Here is a 21,617-nt window from a genome sequence, read left to right as displayed (position 1 = left end):
TCATCTTTATAATTTTTCCTTTTATTTTCCACTGTAATTTATGATCTTTATCTATGAGTCAAAACATTGAGCCCTTCAGGAGCTCCAAGCTGGGAATTGCTGTATACTTGGAAAAATCCAATACTTCTTACTATTTCCTCTCAATATGCTACTGCATATTGAGAAAGAATTCCTTCTTCCTTCTTTTCAAGTTTTCTCACTTCCTAAGGGATGCTTCCCTGAGGTCCTAGGAAGCCTACATGCCCATAAAGATCTTGGTATCGTTCAGTATGAAAGCCAGCATAAGCATATATCAATTCTGTCCCTGAATAAGTGTGTGGTTTTTATTTGGTTTGTTCCAGAAGCTCTTTCTTTGATTTGCATTTCAGCAGTGTACAAGATCTGAGAAACATCCTAACCTCCTGGCAAAGTATCAGGAGAATATTGCTTTAACTAGAGAATGAGGTCTCTGCTTTTCCAGAACTTTTCTTTGCATTGTCTGAGTTTGAGAATAAAATATATATTTGAAAAACAAACAAATAAAGGAATCAACAAATAAACAGTAGAGGTTAGATCCAAGACCTTATCCCAGATGGCTGAAGGTAAGGAGGATAATTGCCTACAAATCAATCAACAGATTGAGCAGAGGGGGGAAAAGATGCTGTGCTGTTTCCTTGATCCCTATCTGGATTCCCAGAGTTCCACGGAACATTCCAAAAGTAATTTGGCTTTTATGCACGGTGCACAGGGACTAATGTTTTTCAACAGAATGTCATAAGGAGATGTGGGGATAATTTTGGGTCTTGCTCTCAGCAGAAGCTGAAAATTGGGTGTGGTTAAGAGGACAGAATCAGGCTTTTTTTTAATGGGACCACTCTTTTGAAAAATCACCCCAGAGATGAAAAATTGCCTGCCCTCGCCCCACTGAGAATTCATGCTGGATTTGCCCAAGAGAATTCCCGCTCATAAAAACCTACCAAACAGATCTATTAATACAAACCTGTAATTATGAACAGAATGAGAATCTCACTTAAATAATTTTGCAGTTTTAATACCAACTGATTCAATAACCCCCAAACCTGATTGGACTAGTCAAACTTGATAAGATTCAAGTCCCCTGAAGGTGATTACTGAGTATGGATGACTGATCAGCAAACTATGTGAGATGCTGAAAAAAGAATAAAGAGCAAGACAATGGCTTCCAATCTAAGCAATTTAAAATACTCAACAATGGTTTTCCTTTTTTTTTTTTTTTAAGATTTTATTTATTTATTTGAGAGAGGGTATGTGAGGGGAGAAGGTCAGAGGGAGAAGGTCAGATTCCCCATGGAGCTGGGAGCCCGATGCGGAACTTGATCCTGGGACTCTGGGATCATGACCTGAGCCAAAGGCAGTTGCTTAACCAACTGAGCCACCCAGGGGCCCAACAATGGTTTTCAATGTAAAACTGCTTGGCAAGTAAACAGAAAGAGCCTATTGGCAAGTATACTTTTCGGACCAAACTCCAGAAATGGAAATTAAGTGACAGGATGTGCCCAAGGTCATGTATATATGGGTGACCTGATAAAGGAATGTGGAATGCTTGACTTCCAGCCAATACCTAGCTCCTTCCACTATGGAGGAAGGAAGACCGAGAGTAAGAGGATGCTCTGTAAATTCTGTGGCTGTACCTGCAACCTCACAGACTCTTTCCATGCTCAGTGGAGCAAGCATTAAACTAAAGCATCACACATCACTCTAAAATTTTCCTCGGAGAGAAATTGTAGCTTTCTACTTCCTCAATTCTCTTGGTCTTGGTCAGAACATTAATATTTGTTGGACAGCATGTTTTTTAAGTGGGAAGATATTTCAAAAATCAAATATTCTGGTTTGTTTCAAAGAATATGTTCTCAGCTAAAGTCTGATGCTTTCTTCCTGTGGGGGTGAGCCATAGTTGGCCACAATTCACCAAAGTTTCCACCAGCTAACAATAAAAAATTATGTCCCATTCTAAAGAAACAAAAGAAAAATTATAGTGAAGTTGTGCATTTCCTTTCCCGTCCCCAAAGACAATCTGAAGAACGGGCTCAACATGCCAAATTAAGCCATGAGAATTTATCCATATCTAATAAGGATTAGCAAATGTTACAACATTGAACACGGCCTTGACATAATTTATATTCCAATTTCTAAGGCACTGGGTTCAGCGTGTTCTCATTCCAGCCCTGACATAGGAGGATATGTTGAGCAGTCCTGTGGGGTCCTCTGAGAATCCCAATCATGTGTACGACAAGCAGGAGGGCTCTTCATGTGACAAAAGAAAGTCTTTTTATACAGAAACAGTGCCTTCAGAACCAGAACATGGTAACCGAGCTTACAGAATTAACTACCTAGGGGAAATCGAGGCATTTCTCCCCTTGAGCCCAAGATAATCATTCTGGAAACAGAAAACCTGGTGATGGAACCTGCTTTGCCTCTTTCCAAAGTTGGGTGTCCACCTGCAACTTGGAAAACTTTGGAAACAGTTCTAAGTCACATATTTGGAGTGGAAAAGATTAAGTCTCCTGAACTTTGAGCTAGCCAGCTCTGATTGGGTCTGCTCCATTCCATTTCTCATCCATACTTGCCAAAAGCACAAAGAGGCAACTGGGACATTTGCTCATAGTATCTGCTATTAAGATAAATCAGCAACACTTAAGTGTCTTTTGTTCATAAAAAATAATCCCCTGGAGATGGTTGTTCCCCTTCCAAAATATCAGCTTTTTGTTTCCCTGCCTCACCAAGGATTGCATCACTAGAAAGCTCAAGAACACAGAGGCTCTCCCTGGAAGCCCAATGTCATGTCAAGAAGCCTCAGAAGACCTTGGCTCCAGCAGAACCCCAGCAGCCTGGACAAGAAAGTCTAAGGCTGGGAGGTCTAGAAACACCTTTCCTTGGAAGGAAGATGTCTGAACCTGCACCAAACTGGGTTCTTTCAAGGCAGTGTTTGCCCCTCAAGTTTTCTTCAAGGATGAATCAGGGTCTGCCTCCTGAAAATGCAGAAGGCGTTTTCATGAGCATTGCTACCCAAGTTCTTTTTTCTTCAGCCAGGGGAACAAGTCATGTGAAGTGAGTTTATGTCAATGGATTGTCACCCACCAGAGACAATTTGGGACCATCATTCCTCAGTGCTACCCTGTGGGGAAGAATAAGATAGCCTTGTCTTTGCTCCTCAGAACTGAGATCAATACTGTGCACATCTGTGCAACCCTCAGGGTTTTTTAGGACCTTGCCCTACAGAAGATGCTTCATGGTAATGCTTCTCTGTGAGGTAGGTAGGAAACAAAAAATAACAATTTTTACAGGAAGGTAGGTTGACCTGCTCACCATCATCCAAGTAATTAATGGAAATGAATCAGGATTACATAAGCCAAATGAGCAAACTTCAGAGTCTTCCTTCTTCCCTGTTGTCTTTGAAATCTAGAATCCTCAAATATTCCCTAGTAGGAAAGATGGCAAATGCGTTGCAATGGGAAAACAAAGAGGCTGAGAGTTCTACCCCCACAGACAGACTCACTGAGGGCATCTTGGCTTGACCACCCACCAGTGTGACTTGGTTTCAGCATCTGCAAAGTGGAGGTAAGGATGGTACTACCTCTTCAAGTTTTTGTGAGGATTGTAATGAAACAACAAAAGTACAGCACTGTGCTTAGAATATCATTTGTTCAAGAAATAATAGCTGTGTTCATATCCTATGAACAATGCATCTGTCCTACTCAACCATAGGCTCCAAGAAAGCAAATAACTGCCATTTGCCTCAAAAGTCCTTGCTGTAGATCGAGTATTCAACATACGGTATGTGTGAATGTATTGGAACTGTCTCTGACTACCAAAAATGCAAAGAGCCCAGAGGTCTGTTGGTTTATTCCTTTCATTTTATAGATGAGGAAACTGAGACTGTGAGAGAGAAGCAAAATAAGTTGTCCCAGGTTTCTCAGTGTGTTGGGGTCAGGGCTGGGTGAGAACTCTGATTGTTTGATCTTACACCTTCTATTACTTGCCAAGTCTTCCTTGCTGAGGCGTCATCATACTTTCTAGATGGCTGCTTGCTGTCAGGTATCTCAGACAACACTGGGGCCCCAAACCAAAGAAGACTGACAACAGAATCTGCCTGGCCTTGTGACCCACATGCCTGCTTCCTACCCTAGCACCCAAAGGGGCTTTGGTACACCCAAGGTAGTCCATACCAGTAGGGTTTCTGGTTGGCTTCTAAACTGTCTTTGTAAGTCTAGGTATGCTAAAGGAAATAAACCAGCCTCAAGACGATTGGCTAATTGGAGATTTCTGGGGCATAAGAACCATCCTGGATTATAGCCTTCTGAGTTGTCATTCTTGTTCAGTCAATTTTCATTGTTCTCTGAAATGACAGCCTCTCAGTACAATCTGAACTTATAACCTTTTTGCACAATTCCACTCCCAGACTGCATCAAAGATCATCTGAATAAAGATTTGCTGGCTATGTCCAACGGGCATTTCCCAATGGTCATATCAGGGCAGAGATAAGAGAGTAGGGTTTTGGTTGTCGTGTGCATATTTTTTAAAAATAATCTCATCTAAACATTGGTGTTGTGGGGTTCTGGCTCCCCCACCTTGTCAACTCAGCAACTGCACTTCAGACTGGGACCTGGGAAAAATAGATCCCTACTCTCCTGGCTGTAGTTTATTCCCTCTGAGGACCCCCTCCCTGGACCATGCTCCACATGGATCACCCCCCAATACCCTGTAAGTCCTTGTTCACATGTCCCTTTCTCAAGGAGGCACCCTGGGAACATCCTATTCAAAGTCACCCCCCAAACACCTCATAGAGCTCCATCTTCATTTTTCCCCACAGCATTTGTTATTAAACATGGCATACATGAGATGTCTTTATTTTGTTTCTTGTTTGTCCCCTCTGCTAGAATACAAGCTCTCTTGGGGCAGGGAGTTTTGTATTTTGTACATTGTGGTGTCCCCAGTGTCAGAACAGTGTCTGGCTCATTGTATGTGCTCCGTCAGATTTGTTGAATGAACTGCCCATTTTTCCCCATGCCTTTTCCCCTAAGAAGTTTTAGAAATCTCCCTCTGCCTCTCCCTCTCTTTTACTGGTCACTTGCCCTACTTAGAGCAATATTCCGCTCCAAATCTATGATTGGCGTGTTATCAGAGTATGGTCTTGAAAAACTCAACACAAACAATTGACATTTTTGTAAAAACTTAGAAATGTCAAGTGCTTTGTAGGAGAGAGCCATTTCATAATTCCCTAAAATCCTAAAAACAACTATAACTCCAATATTTCAACTTTTGGGCAACAAATCTTAAGGAAAAGAACAGAAAAAAAAAAAAAGATTTTTACACTGAGATGTTCAAGTATGATTATAAAAGTGAAAAACTAGAAACAAATTAAAATTCCAATAATAGGAGAATGATAAAATTAATTGTGGCAATGATGGAAATCATACAACAAAGATATATGTTTTTGAAGGCTTTTAAGGACATGGGAAAATGTACAACATTAAATGTTTATAAGGCTTAAAAATCTTTATTATGTGGTATGTCATGTCTTTGTTCAAATATGTATGTAGACAATGGAATGTAGGAAACTATAAATCTTAATGACAGTTATTTCTGAATGGCGGGATTATGGGTGATTCAAGATTCTTATTTACATTTTCTAAGTTTCTATAATGAGCATATATTATTTTTATGATAAAACATTTATTTATATGCTTCCACTATGGAAAAGTATCATTTACATAATAAGGATGTTACAAAATTAAATACTTATTAATTTTTAATATCATGCATTACTATAGATTAAAAAAAGCACACATGGAAGATTCTAGAAGTTTTCACTGTGCCTTTAGTAGCATGTTGCAGAGAATGAAAAAAAAATGGCATCTTCCCAAAAAGAATATGTAGTTAAGTAAGAGTAAAGATAAACTGTGTCAGCAATCTATGAGAGGGGCAGGGGAATATCCCTTTTCCTGCCACATTATTATTTGAAAAAGACTAAAAAGATGTAGTTCTGAAGACAGGGAAGGGCAAACAGTTTGCACACCATTGCTGATCAGTGACAAAACCAGCATGATTTACATGCAGTTATGCAAGGGGCAGTGTGAACAAAAAGAGAGGGGGAAAGGACTTTTCTTTCATTTTGAAATTCAGCATCAGGAAGACACAAGGGCAGGAAGTTGGATCTTTTTTCAATTCATTTCAAATGATAAGGTGAAGACAGCCTAGAAAGACTTTTAATTATACGATGAGAGGAAGGAAAGGAGGGAGGGAGAGAAAAGAGACCAGGAGAAACCTGTTTTATATGTGAGATGGTGAAGAAGAAAGTGGAAAATGGGGGGTGGGGGGAAGGCTTCCAAGCAGCTATCCTGAGAAAGAAACACAAGAGGCAAATGCCAAGATTTCAAACAGGGAAGCAGAAAATACAGCACACTTGATCAAGCCCATGGCAACCCCTTCCCCATGGCAGTGGGTGATGCCTGGTGATGCAAGAAAAGACAAGTCGCCCTTCCCAGCCAGCACATGACCTCAGGTCATAGCAGGAGCCGGTGGGGGCCAGCAGGAGGAGCTGCTCGTGGTGCTCAGGGTCACAGGATAAAGCCTTCTTTTTATGCTACTTGTTAGCCCCTTCGCTTGGGGGCTATGACCTAATGAGGTATTGCAGCAACCTGGGAACATGAGAAGAGTATGGAAGAGCTTTGGGGTGAGATCACCTTTACCAGTTATGGTGTCTTTGCCCAGTTCCTGGACCTTAGTTTCCTTATCTCTGAAACAACACCCAATTTTCAGAGTTGTGAAGATTAAATGAGATAATATACTTAAAATCCCCCACCCAGTGCCAGGTATCCAGCAAGAGTTCAAAAATTGTTAGCTTCTCCCACTCTAAAAGGTGAGTAGAAAAACTGTCACGAAGAGCAAGAATGATGTACACATTATACCCCCACTTAAGTCCTCTTGAAGCAATGTCACTCTAAGATCCCTCCAAATCCACCCAGAGCAACAGCTGGATCCCTTCTTTCCCAAAGTACAATGGCTTCTTGGTGGCTGACATTTTGGAAACTTGCCCCATACACACTCTCTGCTTTGGTGGTGGATCTGAATGTTCTCAGAGGTGGTAATGAACAGGTTAAAATCTAGGGGATTTCAAACATGTCTAATCCAATAAGAGGCTTGGTAAAACATGCGTTATCACTTAAGGAATAAATGTTTAAAAATAGAGCACAGATGTGAAATTTGAATAAAAAAAGAGGGAGACAGCGCGTGAGAGATCTTCTTGGCATTTGTATGCTATTCTCTGTTTTGGTCACCTTCAGCTAAGCCTGTTATTCTAATGTGCTCTGCCAACTGCTAGATACTGGGGGCGGGTGGGATGGGGGGGCTTCAAATTACTGAAACAAAGTTGGCAAATCACTCTGAAACTTAAAAGTCAGACCCATCTCTCCCTTTCTGTATTTCTAAAAACGGGGTAACACACTGATGAAGTTGGTCTTTTCAAGTTTTTCTACTCAAAAAGGTATACTTAAGAAGTAAAGAGTAAGCTTTTCTAAAACTAGTATTTCTTACCCTAGAATCCTTAAATACTTAAGAGAAAGTATCATGGATAGGCATCTGTCACAAAGGGTAGACTATGGACTGCTAATCATAAAATTCATACGTGATTCCTACTTCTGTAGGAAACATTCTCTGACCTCTCCAGCAAGCAAACATTTTTGAATGTTGATGGCACATCTGCACCAAAAAATAGCAATTTTCCCTGTTATCTGTTTCATGCGTTAACATCTGCCATACTGGTGGAAGAGATGGTAAAAACCCAAGGCTCAAGGGCAAACTCAGTTATGTCCTGCTGTAGCTCAAGAAGGCCGAACGCAATTTCACAAAGGTATTCCATGAATGTTTAGGGTAGGGAAACAAAGTGGCTTTTAAAATATGACTTTATTCAAATGAAAGACTCAGAAAGTGGACCATCAGAGTCAGCTTGAAGTTCTGGAAAAAGGCACCTCTAACAGAGATTTGGGGAAACCCATGGAATCACTCAGAAAACCTTTGCCTCCATAATCTGAGTGCTGTTTTGTGTTGTAAGTGGCTGGCTGAATGGATACCCTGAGTACTGGAGCCAAGGCATCAGCTGCCAGTAGGGAATGTCTAGGTGAAGAGAGCAGTCCAGTGTCCTGACCAATTACTTGGACACAAAGAGGAAGCTTTTCAGTCACACTTCAGGTTTTACCTCCTTGAGAATGCACTGCCCTTGGCCTGCCAAGGAGGGATCTGAGTATTTCTTTTTTAAAAGGAGATTCTCTAGAACATCCTATACAGACAATTTGCATTGAAATCAGTGATAAATAGAGACGTGCTTAGATCCTACCAGTGGGACATGAACAGCTTAACCCAAAGTAAGTCTGCAGTGCAAACCAATGCATTTGCATTTCAGCAATTTGATCTGGGGCAAGTCTGTGATGCATTACAATGCTGGGATCAAATCAAGCTTTTCTGGAGTTCATCCAACCAAAACTCGAGGCTATGGGAACCCTACTGCATAGAGTTCCTCCACTGCAGTTTAATTGTGCTCACCTCCTGAACCGTAAAGCGTAATTAAAAGCCATCTGCATACAATGCAATGAAAGTGTAAATAGGAAGCACAGCCAAGTGTGGCCTCAAGCAGGAGGGCTGGAATGCCTGACCAATCATCCCACTCAGGTGGTTCCCACTTTCCATGACTGGATGGGTCTGTCTCTGCCGAGGTCCAGTTTGACTAGGATTCCAATCCTACAACAAGCTTCCCTGAAACACTTTTCAGGGTGGCCTTCGCCATCTCCCATTCTTGGCCACACCTATTCGGCTAATTCTTAGGCATGATTCCGGTGACCTGAACAACATGAGCTACCCAAACGGATACACTATGCAGACCTAGCATAGCCTCCAGAATGTTGACCTGGACTAGTCTCTCTTGTTCTTAATGCCTTCCTGTTCCAAAATGCCCAGTATGTTTCCTGGTAGCCAAAAGCAATGCCCAGAACTGGTAGGAAAGGGAAAAAGAAAACCAAGCACAATTTATCTCTGATCACAGAAGTATTCTAACCAGTTCTGAGAAATAAGCTGGTTCTAATTTCAGCTAAACAATACTGTCTGGTCCTCATTTTAAGAAGGCATTTTCATCAAGGATGTGCATATCACTACTTCGGCACACAGGGGAGCATTTGGGAATAAGGCTTAGGGGGTAAGATTTAGTTTTAAGCTTTCTTCAAAAACCCCTTAACAGCAGAAAAAAATCCAATGATTTCAGAATTAATTATTTTGATGTCAGTCCTTTCTTTAAGGGTGGAGAAAAAGAGTTGGGGAGAGATTGGATCCAAAACACAGAAGAAGGAAAAATGGTTATTTTTAATAATATTTCCTCCACATAGAAAGAAAAAAAAATTAACTCATTCCCATTTGAGACCTTCTCCCCAAACTGCAAAAATGTGGAAGCCAGATTTTTTTTTTTTTTTTAAAAAAAGAGCTAGAGTAAAAGTGTCAGACGTGTGTGCTTATGAAGAAATGCAATTGGGAAGAATACAAAAGTTGGACAGACTTGTCTATCTACAACCAAGCTATGATTTATCCTTTATCTTTTTTTATGCAACAGAAAGTTAATTTGTACTGCTCTCTCCGCTTTATACCTTGCTCAGCATAGAACCAACCCAAATGTCAACACCTGAAGAGCGTCATAAAGATTCTTTTGTTGTTAAGCATAGTTGGAATTTCTGAACTCATTTCATATCACCTTCTCTAGCTCTCTTGACAGATGTTTAACAGGAGTTTAGGTATTTCTAGGCAAACTGATTTACGACACTCAGAAGTTTTCAGGGATGAAGTAGAGGGGCTCCCTTCATAACAACAAGTAACTTTTGCCACATCTGGAAACTCAGTGACATTTTATTTAAGAAGAATCCCCAAATTTAGAGGGAAGTTAGACTAAAATAACAGCGAACAGATTCAGAAGAAAAGTTCAAAACGGCCACCATTGCACATAATTCAAGTATGGGAAAAGGCATCTCTGTAAAGTGTCTTGCAATGTGGTAGGACATGACATGACACCATTTGTGTTCATCATTTAGCAAACAAGTCTCATATCTTCTACCAACTCCTATAGGTGGTGGCTGCCTGGAATACTGGGGTGAGAAGAACATAATGCTAAGTTTTGTCTAAAGTCATGATTGATCAATAATGTCTCTTTTTTTTTAACAAGCTGCCCTGGCAATTCACCCACTCATTCATTTACACTTGCAACAAATATTTACTAAATGCCCACTATGTGCTAGCAATTCTGCGAAGCCTGGAGATAAATGGTCAACAAAAAAAAAGTGATAGGGTCACATTCTTAGTCCTCATAGAGATCATAAACTAGCAGGGCAGATAGCTACTATTCAAATAATCACAAAAACAAATGCAAAATTGCATCTGTTACAGTGCAATTAAGTGATGTACATATTCTACAGGCATGGCAAACTGGAGATTTGACACAACTGAGAAAGTTCCGGAAAGCTTCCCTGAAAAAAGTGATGTTGGATTGAGATTGAAGGGGGCATTAACTAGGTGAGGAAAAGAGGGAAATGTATTCCAGGACGAGGGGATTGAATATCATGTACAAGGCAGAGCACATATTGGTTTGAATTTGTCTTTATCACTCCAGTAAAGGAAGCCAGGGAAGATTTTTCAGCAGTAAGGGTTAGAGAGTGATAAGTGTATCATGAGATTTATCTTTAGAAAAGATCAAGCTTCTGCCCATTGAGGTTCGAGAATCTCTGCTTTGGCCTGGCCTGGAGGCAGGGTGCACTTCCCCTTGGCACAGACATCACTCTGAGTAGGCCAATGGCATGGTGGTAGCCATTAATGACCACTGCCTTGTCTCCTTACAGCAAGGAGAGTGCAGGATTTAGACTCTAGTGGTATGTTGTTGAGATTGTCAAAAAGTCAGGGAGGGCATTTTGCCAAAGGGCTCTGTTCTCACTCAAAAATCTCACTAGCTATGACAAGTAAATTCTTGTATTAGTTCTTCCAGTGGAAGTGGCAATGCTTTTTACAAACACAAGCTAAGCACCAGGACTCCTTAGAAGCTGAAGGCAGGGGAGAGTGGGCTCAAGTAGGGCAATCTTAGACAGGGCACTCCAAGTGGTACCTGAGAGTCCTCCCTGCTCTGGGTTTGCATGGCTAATGTATTTTGTTTTCTAACTGCAGAGAAATTCTGCTCCAGAGTGTACCACTCTCAGCAGATCCTGCATAAGAGTCCTACACATCCTATCCCCACCCCATTAATGTTCTGACAGCTCACCTCTTCATCTCCTTGCCTACTCTATTCCAGCCACACTGGTTTCCCTGTTGTTCCCCCAAACACACTAGCATGTTCCTGCCTTAGGGCTTTGCACTGGTGATTCTCTGTGCCAAAACACTCTTTCCCTAGATATTTAAAGGACTCTCCCTCTCTCACCTCCTTCAAGTCTTTGCTCAAGTGTCTCCTTCCCAATGAGTTCCAGTTGTCTACCCTATTTTACATTGTTACCATGTCCTCAATCCTTCCCGGACACTTCTGTTCTCCCTTATACTCGTCTACATTATTCTTTTTTCTTTTTTACTTATTTACTTATTTATTATGTTCTGGTTTATTGCCTTTCTCCCATTCTCTACCCCCCAACCATTAAAACATAAGCTCCACTAGGAAGGGGTCTTTATCTATTTTGATCACTGATGTATTTAAAAAATGTGTTAGGGAAGGCACTCAATGAATATTGTTGAGTTGAATTCCAACAAGGTACTTGGCCTCAGTGAGTTACCCATACCCATACCTCATCCTTGTACCCTTGGGCAGCTTGGGAGCCAGAGGTTGAGGCACTGGAACTTGATTCCTCTGACAGCATCTGTGAGGTATGGGGGCTAATCCATGGCTCACACTACTGCCTTAAGGATGCAGTATCTAGCCTAGTTAAGAGCAAAGTGTCAGCACTCCTACATCTCAGATGCCCAGCCCTCCACTACCAGATATAGGTGGTATGTTATAGGTATGGTAGTTGTGTCATATGGTCTTGGTTTGATCAACTCAAAAATAAGAATGATGCTCTCCTCATTACAGCAGATAAAATAACTGTTATGAATGAATCCCCAGGACCTGGTAGAGAGACTGGCACATGGCAGGCATGCAATATGTTGGTTGGTTGATCATGAGGAAAAAGCAAGATAATGTTTGTAAACTAAGGTATACATAACGCACTTGGCATAGAGCCTGGCATGTGGGAATCATGCATTCATTCACAAAATAAATATTTATTGTGTGCCTACTAAGTTCTTGGCAAAGTGTAATATCTGTGGGGATCTTTGAACTAACTACTAAATGTCATGGGCAGTAGGAAGATCTGCATGAGATGAGCTGAGCAGAAGGCAGCCTGAAGAGGGTGGTATCTCTCATGAGCCAGTCTGCTTCAGTATCCTTACAGAACACTGGGCAGATGAACACCCAGACCCAGGCCTCCCCCTCCCACTGACCTGGACACGTGAAAGACCGTCAGCCATACAGGTGTCAGTCATACAAGTGATGACAGCTGAGGTTTGGGACTCTCCCAGGGGCACCCTCTCTGATTGACTCTATGGGACTGCATACACAAATCAAGCAAATTTAATGAGCACTATGAGCCTCTGTAGTGCACCCCGGGTGCTGGGGTCAACGGTTCCTGATATGACCGCTCACTGCTCCCCAAGTGCTTGGGCTTTAAGGGAGGGAGGACCGGGAGCACTTAGGTGCTGAAGTCTGTCTGTCCCACAGCTCAGGGATGTGTTCTCAACAAGTTATGACTCCCAGGCTTGTGGAAAAATATCAACAATGAAATCAAAATCAAACTACCTCTAAGGGTTGGTTGTGACAAAATCAGTTAGTAATAGCAACAGTAGTAGTAGTAGTAGTAGTAGTAATCATGTCAGCTCACAAATATACAGCACCTATTATGTGCCTGGCGCATGCAAAGCTCTTACATTATACTCACAATACTCTGAATTAGATTATTAGCCCAATTTACAGACAAGGAAACTGAGGTTTATGGAGGTTTAGTATTTTGTCCATGATCACACAGCTAGCTAACAAGTGCTCAAGCAAGAGTAACCCTAAGCAGTCCAACTCTAGATGGCATCTGCAAATACAGTTATGGTTGTGTGCTAAAGGGTCTTTTCAAGCATCGTGGAATGTCCAGCTTTGACGCCTGAGTAGGGCACCCAACCTCTCTGGATCACCAGTTCCTTCTCCTATAAGAGCATCAGCCCTTCAGTTTCATTAGGAGTCCATGAGTCAGTGTATGTAAAACCTTTACACTGATGCCTGGCATGTGGTGAAAACTCAGAAGTATAAGGAATTATTGACATGATCTAATAGCTTAAGCCTAAGAGCTCTAGGCAGAACCCACCCCTTATGAATAGCCAGAGAACATTCTTACACGCCATCTACTTCAAGCTTACAAAGATAAGGGGACCTCACAGTTTCTGCAACACACTTCTGCTTGTCGCTCCAGATTCCTTTCTGAACTGGGTGAGGTATGTGTGGACTCAGGTGGACTAGCTAAAACCTAAGCTCTACAGCTTACAAGCTGTGTGTTTTAGGTTGGTCATTCACACTCTGAGTCTCAGTTACGCCCCCTGGGAAAGGGAGGTAATCCTGCCACCCAGGGCTGCCATGAAGACCAGGGGACGAAGTCCCTGAGGACGCTGGATACACATCCTGGCACAGAGCAAACGCTCAATAAAAAGGGAGTGCTTTTATAAGCTAATTAATCATTATCCTTAGAATCGTGTCATTTACAACAAGGTTACATCAATTCATGTGCTTTTTTTTCACCCCCTCTGTTGCCTATAGGGTGTGGGGAAGGATTTCAAACCTAAATCATCAAGGAGCCCATCCTTCTCATTTGCTGCCTTTTTTTCCCACAACAGCGCTTCAGACCATGCCTTAGTTCAGGCGGAAGCCTAACTCTGCGTGGCTGGGTTTCCCAAATGTGCCCCATGATACCCAAAACCAAGCCTGTTGTGAATAATGAAGGCTTTGTGCAGTTTCCCAGGAGCAAATTGAAGGGCTACACTCAATCCTTCCTGGAATCCAGGAGTGCATTTTCATGATGCTGAGAAAGAAAAAAAAAAAAACAGGCTTAAAAAAATTCCTTATTGGGAAAAGTAGAGGGAGATTTGGGGAGCAAGGTATCTAAGAGACAGAAAGAAAAATATAATCCACTATGCCTGACCATAAGGCCTCTGGCAGTCTTGGTTTTGCAGCAATGCCACGCCATTTCAGAAGAGCTGGCCCCAGAGGGTAGCCACCAAGTCTGGAACCCTTGGCAAATACAGAATAAATGAAATCACATTACAAATCAAGATATAATGCTATCATCTATGGTCACAGGATTTTTGGCCACCAAGTACTAGAAATCATTAAAAGAGGGAAAGGGCAAGGCAGGATGTAGCTGTTATGCACCCTCACCACCTCCTTAGCTACTGACTGACCTGAGACCTTTGGATCATGTATGCATCGTAGCTGGACCCGTGGTCCTTGGCCGTAATATCTGGGCTGTAGCCAGCATCACAAGTGCATGGTATATTCGAGCTCAGGGGCTGTTTCTTAGGTCTATATACCTGTGGGAGAAAGCTACAAGGGTTAGGTGCAGGAGGGGAGGGTGGAGGGTTCACAGGAAAGAGTTAGGAGAAAGCAAAGAAGGGGGCTTATCTTGACTTTCTGTGGCCAAGTGGGTAGAAACCCAGTGTAGAGGATACACAGCCCCAAACAAAGAGGTCAGATGTAAGCGGTTCCCGACCCCCAGGGCCAGCAATAGCGAGGCATGCTGCTCTGTGGAATGACCCCAATGTCTGGCAGTGACTGGGACCCTCCCTCTGCAGGAGAGGGCACCCAGGCATGGCAGTGGTCTCTCTCTCTCAGCAAGGCAGTCCTATGGGAAATGGACTCTGGTTCAGGGCCAAAGGATGACTTTTCCTTCCTGAGGAGGGAAAGAGTTGGCCCAATTGTGAAGGGAAGGGGATTATTTCTTTGGGCTTCCTTTCCACTCACCTTGCACTCTGTGCTCAGACACCCTAGCAGGCAGAGAACCAGTGCTGGCGGCTGAAATTGATGTGGACACACTCCATGTGTACCATGTGGCATTTAGAGAGTTTCAGAGCCACATGTGGCCTAAGCTAAGATGTGACAGCCACCTTGTGAGACCACAGACCACTGAGCCATAATATATGCGGAATTGGTTATATAATGAAGCTAGAATCCAAGGGAATATCTTTAACAATTGCTTCCAAAATCCCCCAAGTTATATATGGAGAAGAAATAAGGTCTGAAGATTTCAGGAATGATTTTGCAATATGCTACTTCCACTCAAGCCACTTCCAGGAAACCCTCCAAAAAGAAAAGAACTGCTTTCTGTACAAGTTAGGTCTTTGCCCCTCCTTCCTTTTTCCCTCCTTCCTTTTCCCTCAGAAGAAATACAGTGGCCTAGAGAGGAGGAAAAAGATGGGATAATTGGGATAATTGAGTAAATAGGTGATAAAAAGAATGTATAGCTAAATAATGGCCAGGGAGGTCTCCAAGCAGTCTGGCAGTGCTGGGGGCTGGGAGATGTCCCTTAGTCAAAAGGTCCTAAAGGAACTAGTTGAAGAACCAAGGTTGGAAGTATGGAGAGAAAGAAATCTAAAGAACTGAATGAGGAGGGTCACTGATGGGGCCCAGAAAGTGAGCAAGACAGAAGGTAACAGGTCCAATGGGAAAGAAGGTGCCCAGAATTTAATTCGTAGGTTCCAAGAAATAGTCAGAAGTCATACAAAGTCCACTGGAAGGAAGAGACCTGAGAGTTATTTCTGGGGAGATGATGTGAATATAAAGGAAAGGGAAACAGCGCTGGCTGCAAACCACACAAGCCCAGGCACATGCACATAAACAGAAAAGCAGTAAAAGGATGTTCCAGCAACAACTTGGGCAATATCATTCCTACCTGGTTTTAACTGTGTGAGCCGGCACGATGGGCATGGGAGAATGAAGAGCAGCTAAACCCAGAGAAAGCACCCAAGGCCCCCAAACCAGCCAAACACACCTTTCGTACAGGAGGCCCCACCTGCTGCTTTAACTGATGCACAAGTCGATCTTTTTCCCGCTTCAGGGCCATAACTTCTTCCTGTGTCTTTTTCTTTTTGGAAGCAGACAATTCCAGCAAGGCAATATTTGCATCTTTTTCACTGATTGCCGCAAGCAGAGCTTCCTGTCTGGTAAAATAAAGATTATTGTGATCATTTTTACAAAGTGTTAAAAAAATTGTCATTTATAGTTGAAATGAACCATGGAGCTTTGTCTTAATGGGAAGGAATTATGGACAATGTTTAAGACAGACATTTGTCTCAGAATGGACATAGTAGTTTGGGTCAGAATCCCTGAGACTCATGCACTGCTTCCTCTGAAGGAGCCATCTTTCATTGGTTTCATAAACAAAGCTGCAAATTAGAAAAGGAGGGAATCAGTCTGAGCATTCACTTCTAGGACACTTTAATCCATCCATCCATCTGTCCGTCCATCCATCCATCCATCCATCCACCCATACACCCGTTTGCCAAGTAAAGTTCTAGGTACTCCAAGACAACCCAACAAAACGGGGCAACAATTTAAATATCAATATCATTTTTTTTCATGTAAGATTTTCTTTTGAAGTCATGCAGAGATATTTAGTAGAGGAGTCCTTTCTATTTTCAACGTAATTAATGATGCTTTCCTGCTATTCTACCTAAAACCATTCCTTCCTCAGTCTTCCTTATCTAGTAACTGTATCACTAACCAATGAGTAGTCCAAGCCCCAAACCTAGAAGTCATCCTTAATTCCTTCCCTCTCTTTTTTTTTTTTGTTTTTAAAGATTTTATCTATTTATTTGACAGAGAGAGATCACAAATAGATGGAGAGGCAGGCAGAGAGAGAGAGAGAGGGAAGCAGGATCTCTGCCAAGCAGAGAACCCCATGCGGGACTCGATCCCAAGACCCTGAGATCATGACCCGAGCCGAAGGCAGCGGCTCAACCCACTGAGCCACCCAGGCGCCCCCTTCCCTCTCTTTTCTTCCCAGAGACACCCCATCAACAACTTCAATAGGTTTTACTCCAAAAGACATTCTTTATCTAAACATTTTTAAAAGATTTTTATTTATTTCTGAGAGAGAGAGAGAACGAGCGAGCATGAGCAGGGGGAAGAGCAGAGGGAGAAGCAGACTCCCTGATGAGCAGGGAGCCCACTGCGGGGCTCAATCCCAGGCCCCTGGGATCATGACCTGAGCCAAAAGGCAGACGCTTAACTGAGTCATCCAAGCACCTGAAAAGACATTCTTTATCTAAACTGATCTACTGCTACCAGACTTGTCCCAACCACCAGCATCTACTCCTGCAGCCCACTGGTCTCCCTAGAACAACACCCAAAATAATCTTTAAAAACATTATAAATTTTGGGGTGCCTGGGTGGCTCAGTCAGTTGGGTGGCTAACTCTTAATTCTGGCTCTGGTCATCATTTCAGGGTTGTGATACTGAGCCCCAGGGAGTGCTCCATGCTGGGTGTGGAGCCTGCTTGAGATCCTCTCCCTCTGCCTCTCTTCACCCTCTTAAAAAAAAAAAAAATTACAATGCTTTGACTCCTTAATCTCTGATTTTTTTTAAGGTTTTATTTATTTATTTGACAGAGAGACAGTGAGAGAGGAGACACAAGCACGGGGGGTGGGAGAGGGAGAAGCAGGCTCCCTGCCGAGCAGGGAGCCCGATGCGGGCCTCGATCCCAGCACCCTGGGATCATGACCTGAGCTGAAGGCAAACATTTAACCACTGAGCCACCCAGGCACCCCCTTAATCTCTGATTATAGCTTACTCAAAATAATATTAGAGTTGCCTCCTCCCATTTTACAGTTCATTTTTCTTGCAAGATCTGTTGCAAATTTCAACATGGAATTTTGGGGGACTATTTCTAACTAGACAGTGGTTCTCCTAGTATCTTTCATTTAGTCCTTCTCAACACTGAGGAAGTCTTGTCCCAATCTGCGTCACTTCTGCCACATTCTAGATACCTTATAAGACCTCACAACCCTGGGAAAGCCTCTGTACTGGGTATTTTCTTTGCATAGAAGACCCAGGACTAAAACCTGGTCATGATCCTGTTTTGTCTTTCTTTAATTCGCAGACCAGGCCCACTCCAGACGAGGCCCCCTCCAGATGTCTGAACAAGATGGTCATTATTTGGATCTCAGATTTTCCCCCTTTTCCCTGCAGGGATTTGTATGGACTTTTCTGGGCCCTGCTAAAGGCAGGCAGTAGGAGCTTCTGTTGGAGGCTCAGTCAGACATATGAGCAGCAGAAATGTCAGGGAATATGTCCACTTTCCAGAAGAAAACCAGTGCAGGCTGGACTATCAACAGCGGCATTCAAATCCAGCTTCACACAGCCTGTCTCCTTCTGGATAACATCTTGAGACAACAGACATGCTTACCATTCACAGCTCATGCATATTTGTACATAAAACCAGGCTGAAGAGGCTGCACAGTCTTCAAATCAGGGAGAGCCCATTCGCTACCTACTCCAACTTAACTACCACACATGTAAGGTGACTGTAATATTTTACCCTACTCTGTGCCAAATTGAAATGTCCATGTGAAGCTTTTTTAATGGAAACAACCTAAGAAATCATTAGGAGGAACATTGGGGGTTGATCATGAATTATGCTGTATCTCATATTTCACTCTTCCTTTTAAAAAGATTTTATTCATTTGAAAGAGAGAGCAAGCATACATGTACCAGCAAGAGTCGGGGGAGGGACAGAGAGAGAGGCAGAAGCAGACTCCCCACTACCTGCAGAGCTCAGTGTGGGGCATGAGGCTTGATCCCAGTCCCAGGACTCTGAGATCATGACCTGAGCCAAAGTCAGACACTTAACCGACTGAACCACCCAGGTGCCCTCCACATTTCAGTCTTTACAGCTAAATGCAGCATTTAAAATGTTGAGGATAAAAGGGGTGACTGGGTGGCTCAGATGGTTAGGCGTCTGCCTTTGGCTCAGGTCATGATCCCAGAGTCCTGGGATTAAGCCCTGCATTGGGCTCCCTGCTTGCTGGCGAGTCTGCTTCTCCCTCTCTCTCCCCTCTGCCCCCCCTGCTTGTGCTCCCTCGCTCTCTCTGTCAAATAAATAAATAAAATCTTCAAAACAGAAAAAAAAAAAAAAAAAGAAAAAAGATCCGTGAAAATGTTTATTTGTTGAGAGACAATTCTCCACGTGTCTCATATTTCAGCATGTTTTACAAGCAAAGGCACTATCTTCTTTTCTCACAATCTTTCCAGAATGTTTGTATAGTGAATAACCTTGGAAGACAGAAGTAGTTTCTCCCTTAGGATCAAAGAGTAGACATGCTTACTGCCCTCATATAATAGCATCTCCTTCCAGAGCAAAGGGCAGGCACGTTACTGCCATTATAAAAGATTCAGGTTTTGAATCTTTTCAGTGTTCTTCTCTTGTAATGTAACCCACTGTAAGCCCAGGGACTTGAGGAAAGGAGAACTGACATAAATACGCTGACACTGTTCTCCGCACCTTGAGCAATGAAGTCCTTTGTTTCTGACCTCAAAGTCTCTGGTCATCTACCTGCATCGATGAAACTGAGGCAGGCTAACCCATTAGCATGCCACTAAGGGAAAATCTCAGAATCCTCACAGTTCTAGATGGGTAGGTGTATATACAATAAGATCTCCCAAACATAAAACTATATTCATAGAAAAAAATTGGAAGGAAAGACATCAAAATGTTAATAGTCATTCTCTCACGGTGGTGAAATTGATAGGCTGGTTTTTGCTTTTTTTCTGCCTATACCGTCCTGCATTCTTCTTCTTTCTCACAAAATACCATGAGAGTAAAATTAACAAACTGTAAATGAAACTTCACAGTCATCAAATAAACTATAGGTGCATGCTTCAAATACTTGGCATATACGAAAATCTGTTCATTTTCTCATCAACGTATTTATTATGTTCTCTCTGTCCCTCTCACTCTTTATATGCAGGTAAGTGCACACACATATAGTTTCACGTGTACACATCTGGTACAATCTACATCATCTCCCATGTGAACAGTTGTAATCATTGCCTAAGTAGGTTCCCTTTGCCAACTTTTATGTCCCTATGTTCTATGGTCCTGTTCAACCCACTTTCCTCTTCCAGGTCAAAATTCAGAATTACACAGCTTTAATAACTGTTAAAAGTCATTATCAGCCGGGGCACCTGGGTGGCTCAGTGGGTTAGGGCTCTACCTTTGGCTCAGGTCATGGTCTCAGGGTCCTGGAATCAAGCCCTACATCGGATTCTCTGCTCAGCAGGGAGCCTGCTTCCCCCTCTCTCTCTGCCTGCCTCTCTGCCTACCTATGATCTCTCTCTGTCAAATAAATAAATAAAATCTTTAGGAAAAAAAAAAGTCTTTATCAACCTAAAGAAGGACACTTCTAAATTCCTTTTACCCTATAATTCTATAATTTAAGCTTTTCATGACTTAATACTTATTTATCCTCTTGTAATATCATTAAAAGTCCCAACAAATTAATTTCTAATTCTCAATTTTCTATGGATTAGAAAACTGCTGATCATAAAACACATATCAATTCCTAATTCTCTACAGATATTATTACTAAATATAGTCCCAAATCCTATTATGCTTAATTATTATATCTCAAGATACATTTAAAATCATTTTTTAAAAAGTACACTTAAAACCACTACTCATCAACATTAAATTGATGCAAAACATCCCATTTTGTTCCTTGTACCATTTTCCTTATTTTTTTTTAATTTTGTTTTGTTTGCGTCTGGTTAACAAATATGTTTAAAAATGCTGGTACATTCATAGAAATCTGAACAAAATAAGTGTAACAAGGAATACATATATATATATATATATATATATATATATATATATATATATGTGTATATATATATATATATATAAAATATACCCTCCTTTAAATGTTGACCATAAACTAATGATAATTTCTCTTAACTTGATTGAAATCTACATTCAATAATTTTAGTCTACTTAAGTCAAAGAGTAATTGGTAGAAAATAAAAGTATATAAAACTAGAAAAATACGAACATTTCACATTTCATACTACGATATCTGGGAAGATGTTCTGAATATGTTAAGGTTGTATCTGGCCACTTCTTACTTAAACAAGGACGCCAGGCAAAGAAAACTCTTAATTGTAGGTTGATAGAACCATTGCATTTGTGGTTTTTTAAACAATAAGCTTTATAAAATGAGTTTTAGATAATTCTTCATCAAGCTGATACATTTCAACTACTAATTTAAATCACTGTGAGCTAATTCTGAAAAGTTATGGGTTTTCCTTATCCCTGCTTTAGAAGTCAGGGGCTTTTTGAGGATGAGAGATACTGAACATAATATTTTTTAAAAGATTAATTTCATTTGCCAGCCCTATATCAGATTCTATACTTTTTGCAATTCCCATAAGGCAATTTGCTAATACATCTACTTAAAGCACCGAAGGACAAATACTTTACTGAAAATTAACAGAGGCCTGTTTTGAGAAAATGGCAAACATTGTAATAAAT

The 21,617-nt window shown here is 41.7% G+C and overlaps 1 protein-coding gene across 1 annotated transcript in view; it reads right to left on the bottom strand.

Moving 5' to 3' along the window:
* ERC2 (ELKS/RAB6-interacting/CAST family member 2) overlaps positions 1–21,617 on the bottom strand; it is a 937,761-nt gene that overhangs the window by 201,039 nt on the left and 715,105 nt on the right. Inside the window, exons 18-19 of the mRNA XM_047691669.1 lie at positions 16,104–16,251; positions 14,497–14,625 (exon numbers count right to left, since the gene is read on the bottom strand). Coding sequence (XP_047547625.1) covers positions 14,497–14,625; positions 16,104–16,251 — 277 coding nt within the window. The remainder of the gene's footprint in view (positions 1–14,496; positions 14,626–16,103; positions 16,252–21,617) is intronic.

This window comes from Lutra lutra, chromosome 1 (assembly GCF_902655055.1).
Source record: "Lutra lutra chromosome 1, mLutLut1.2, whole genome shotgun sequence".
NCBI lineage: Eukaryota > Metazoa > Chordata > Mammalia > Carnivora > Mustelidae > Lutra > Lutra lutra.
The sequence above is the reverse complement of the archived record's forward strand: the minus strand, read 5'-3'. Positions and strand labels throughout refer to the sequence as shown.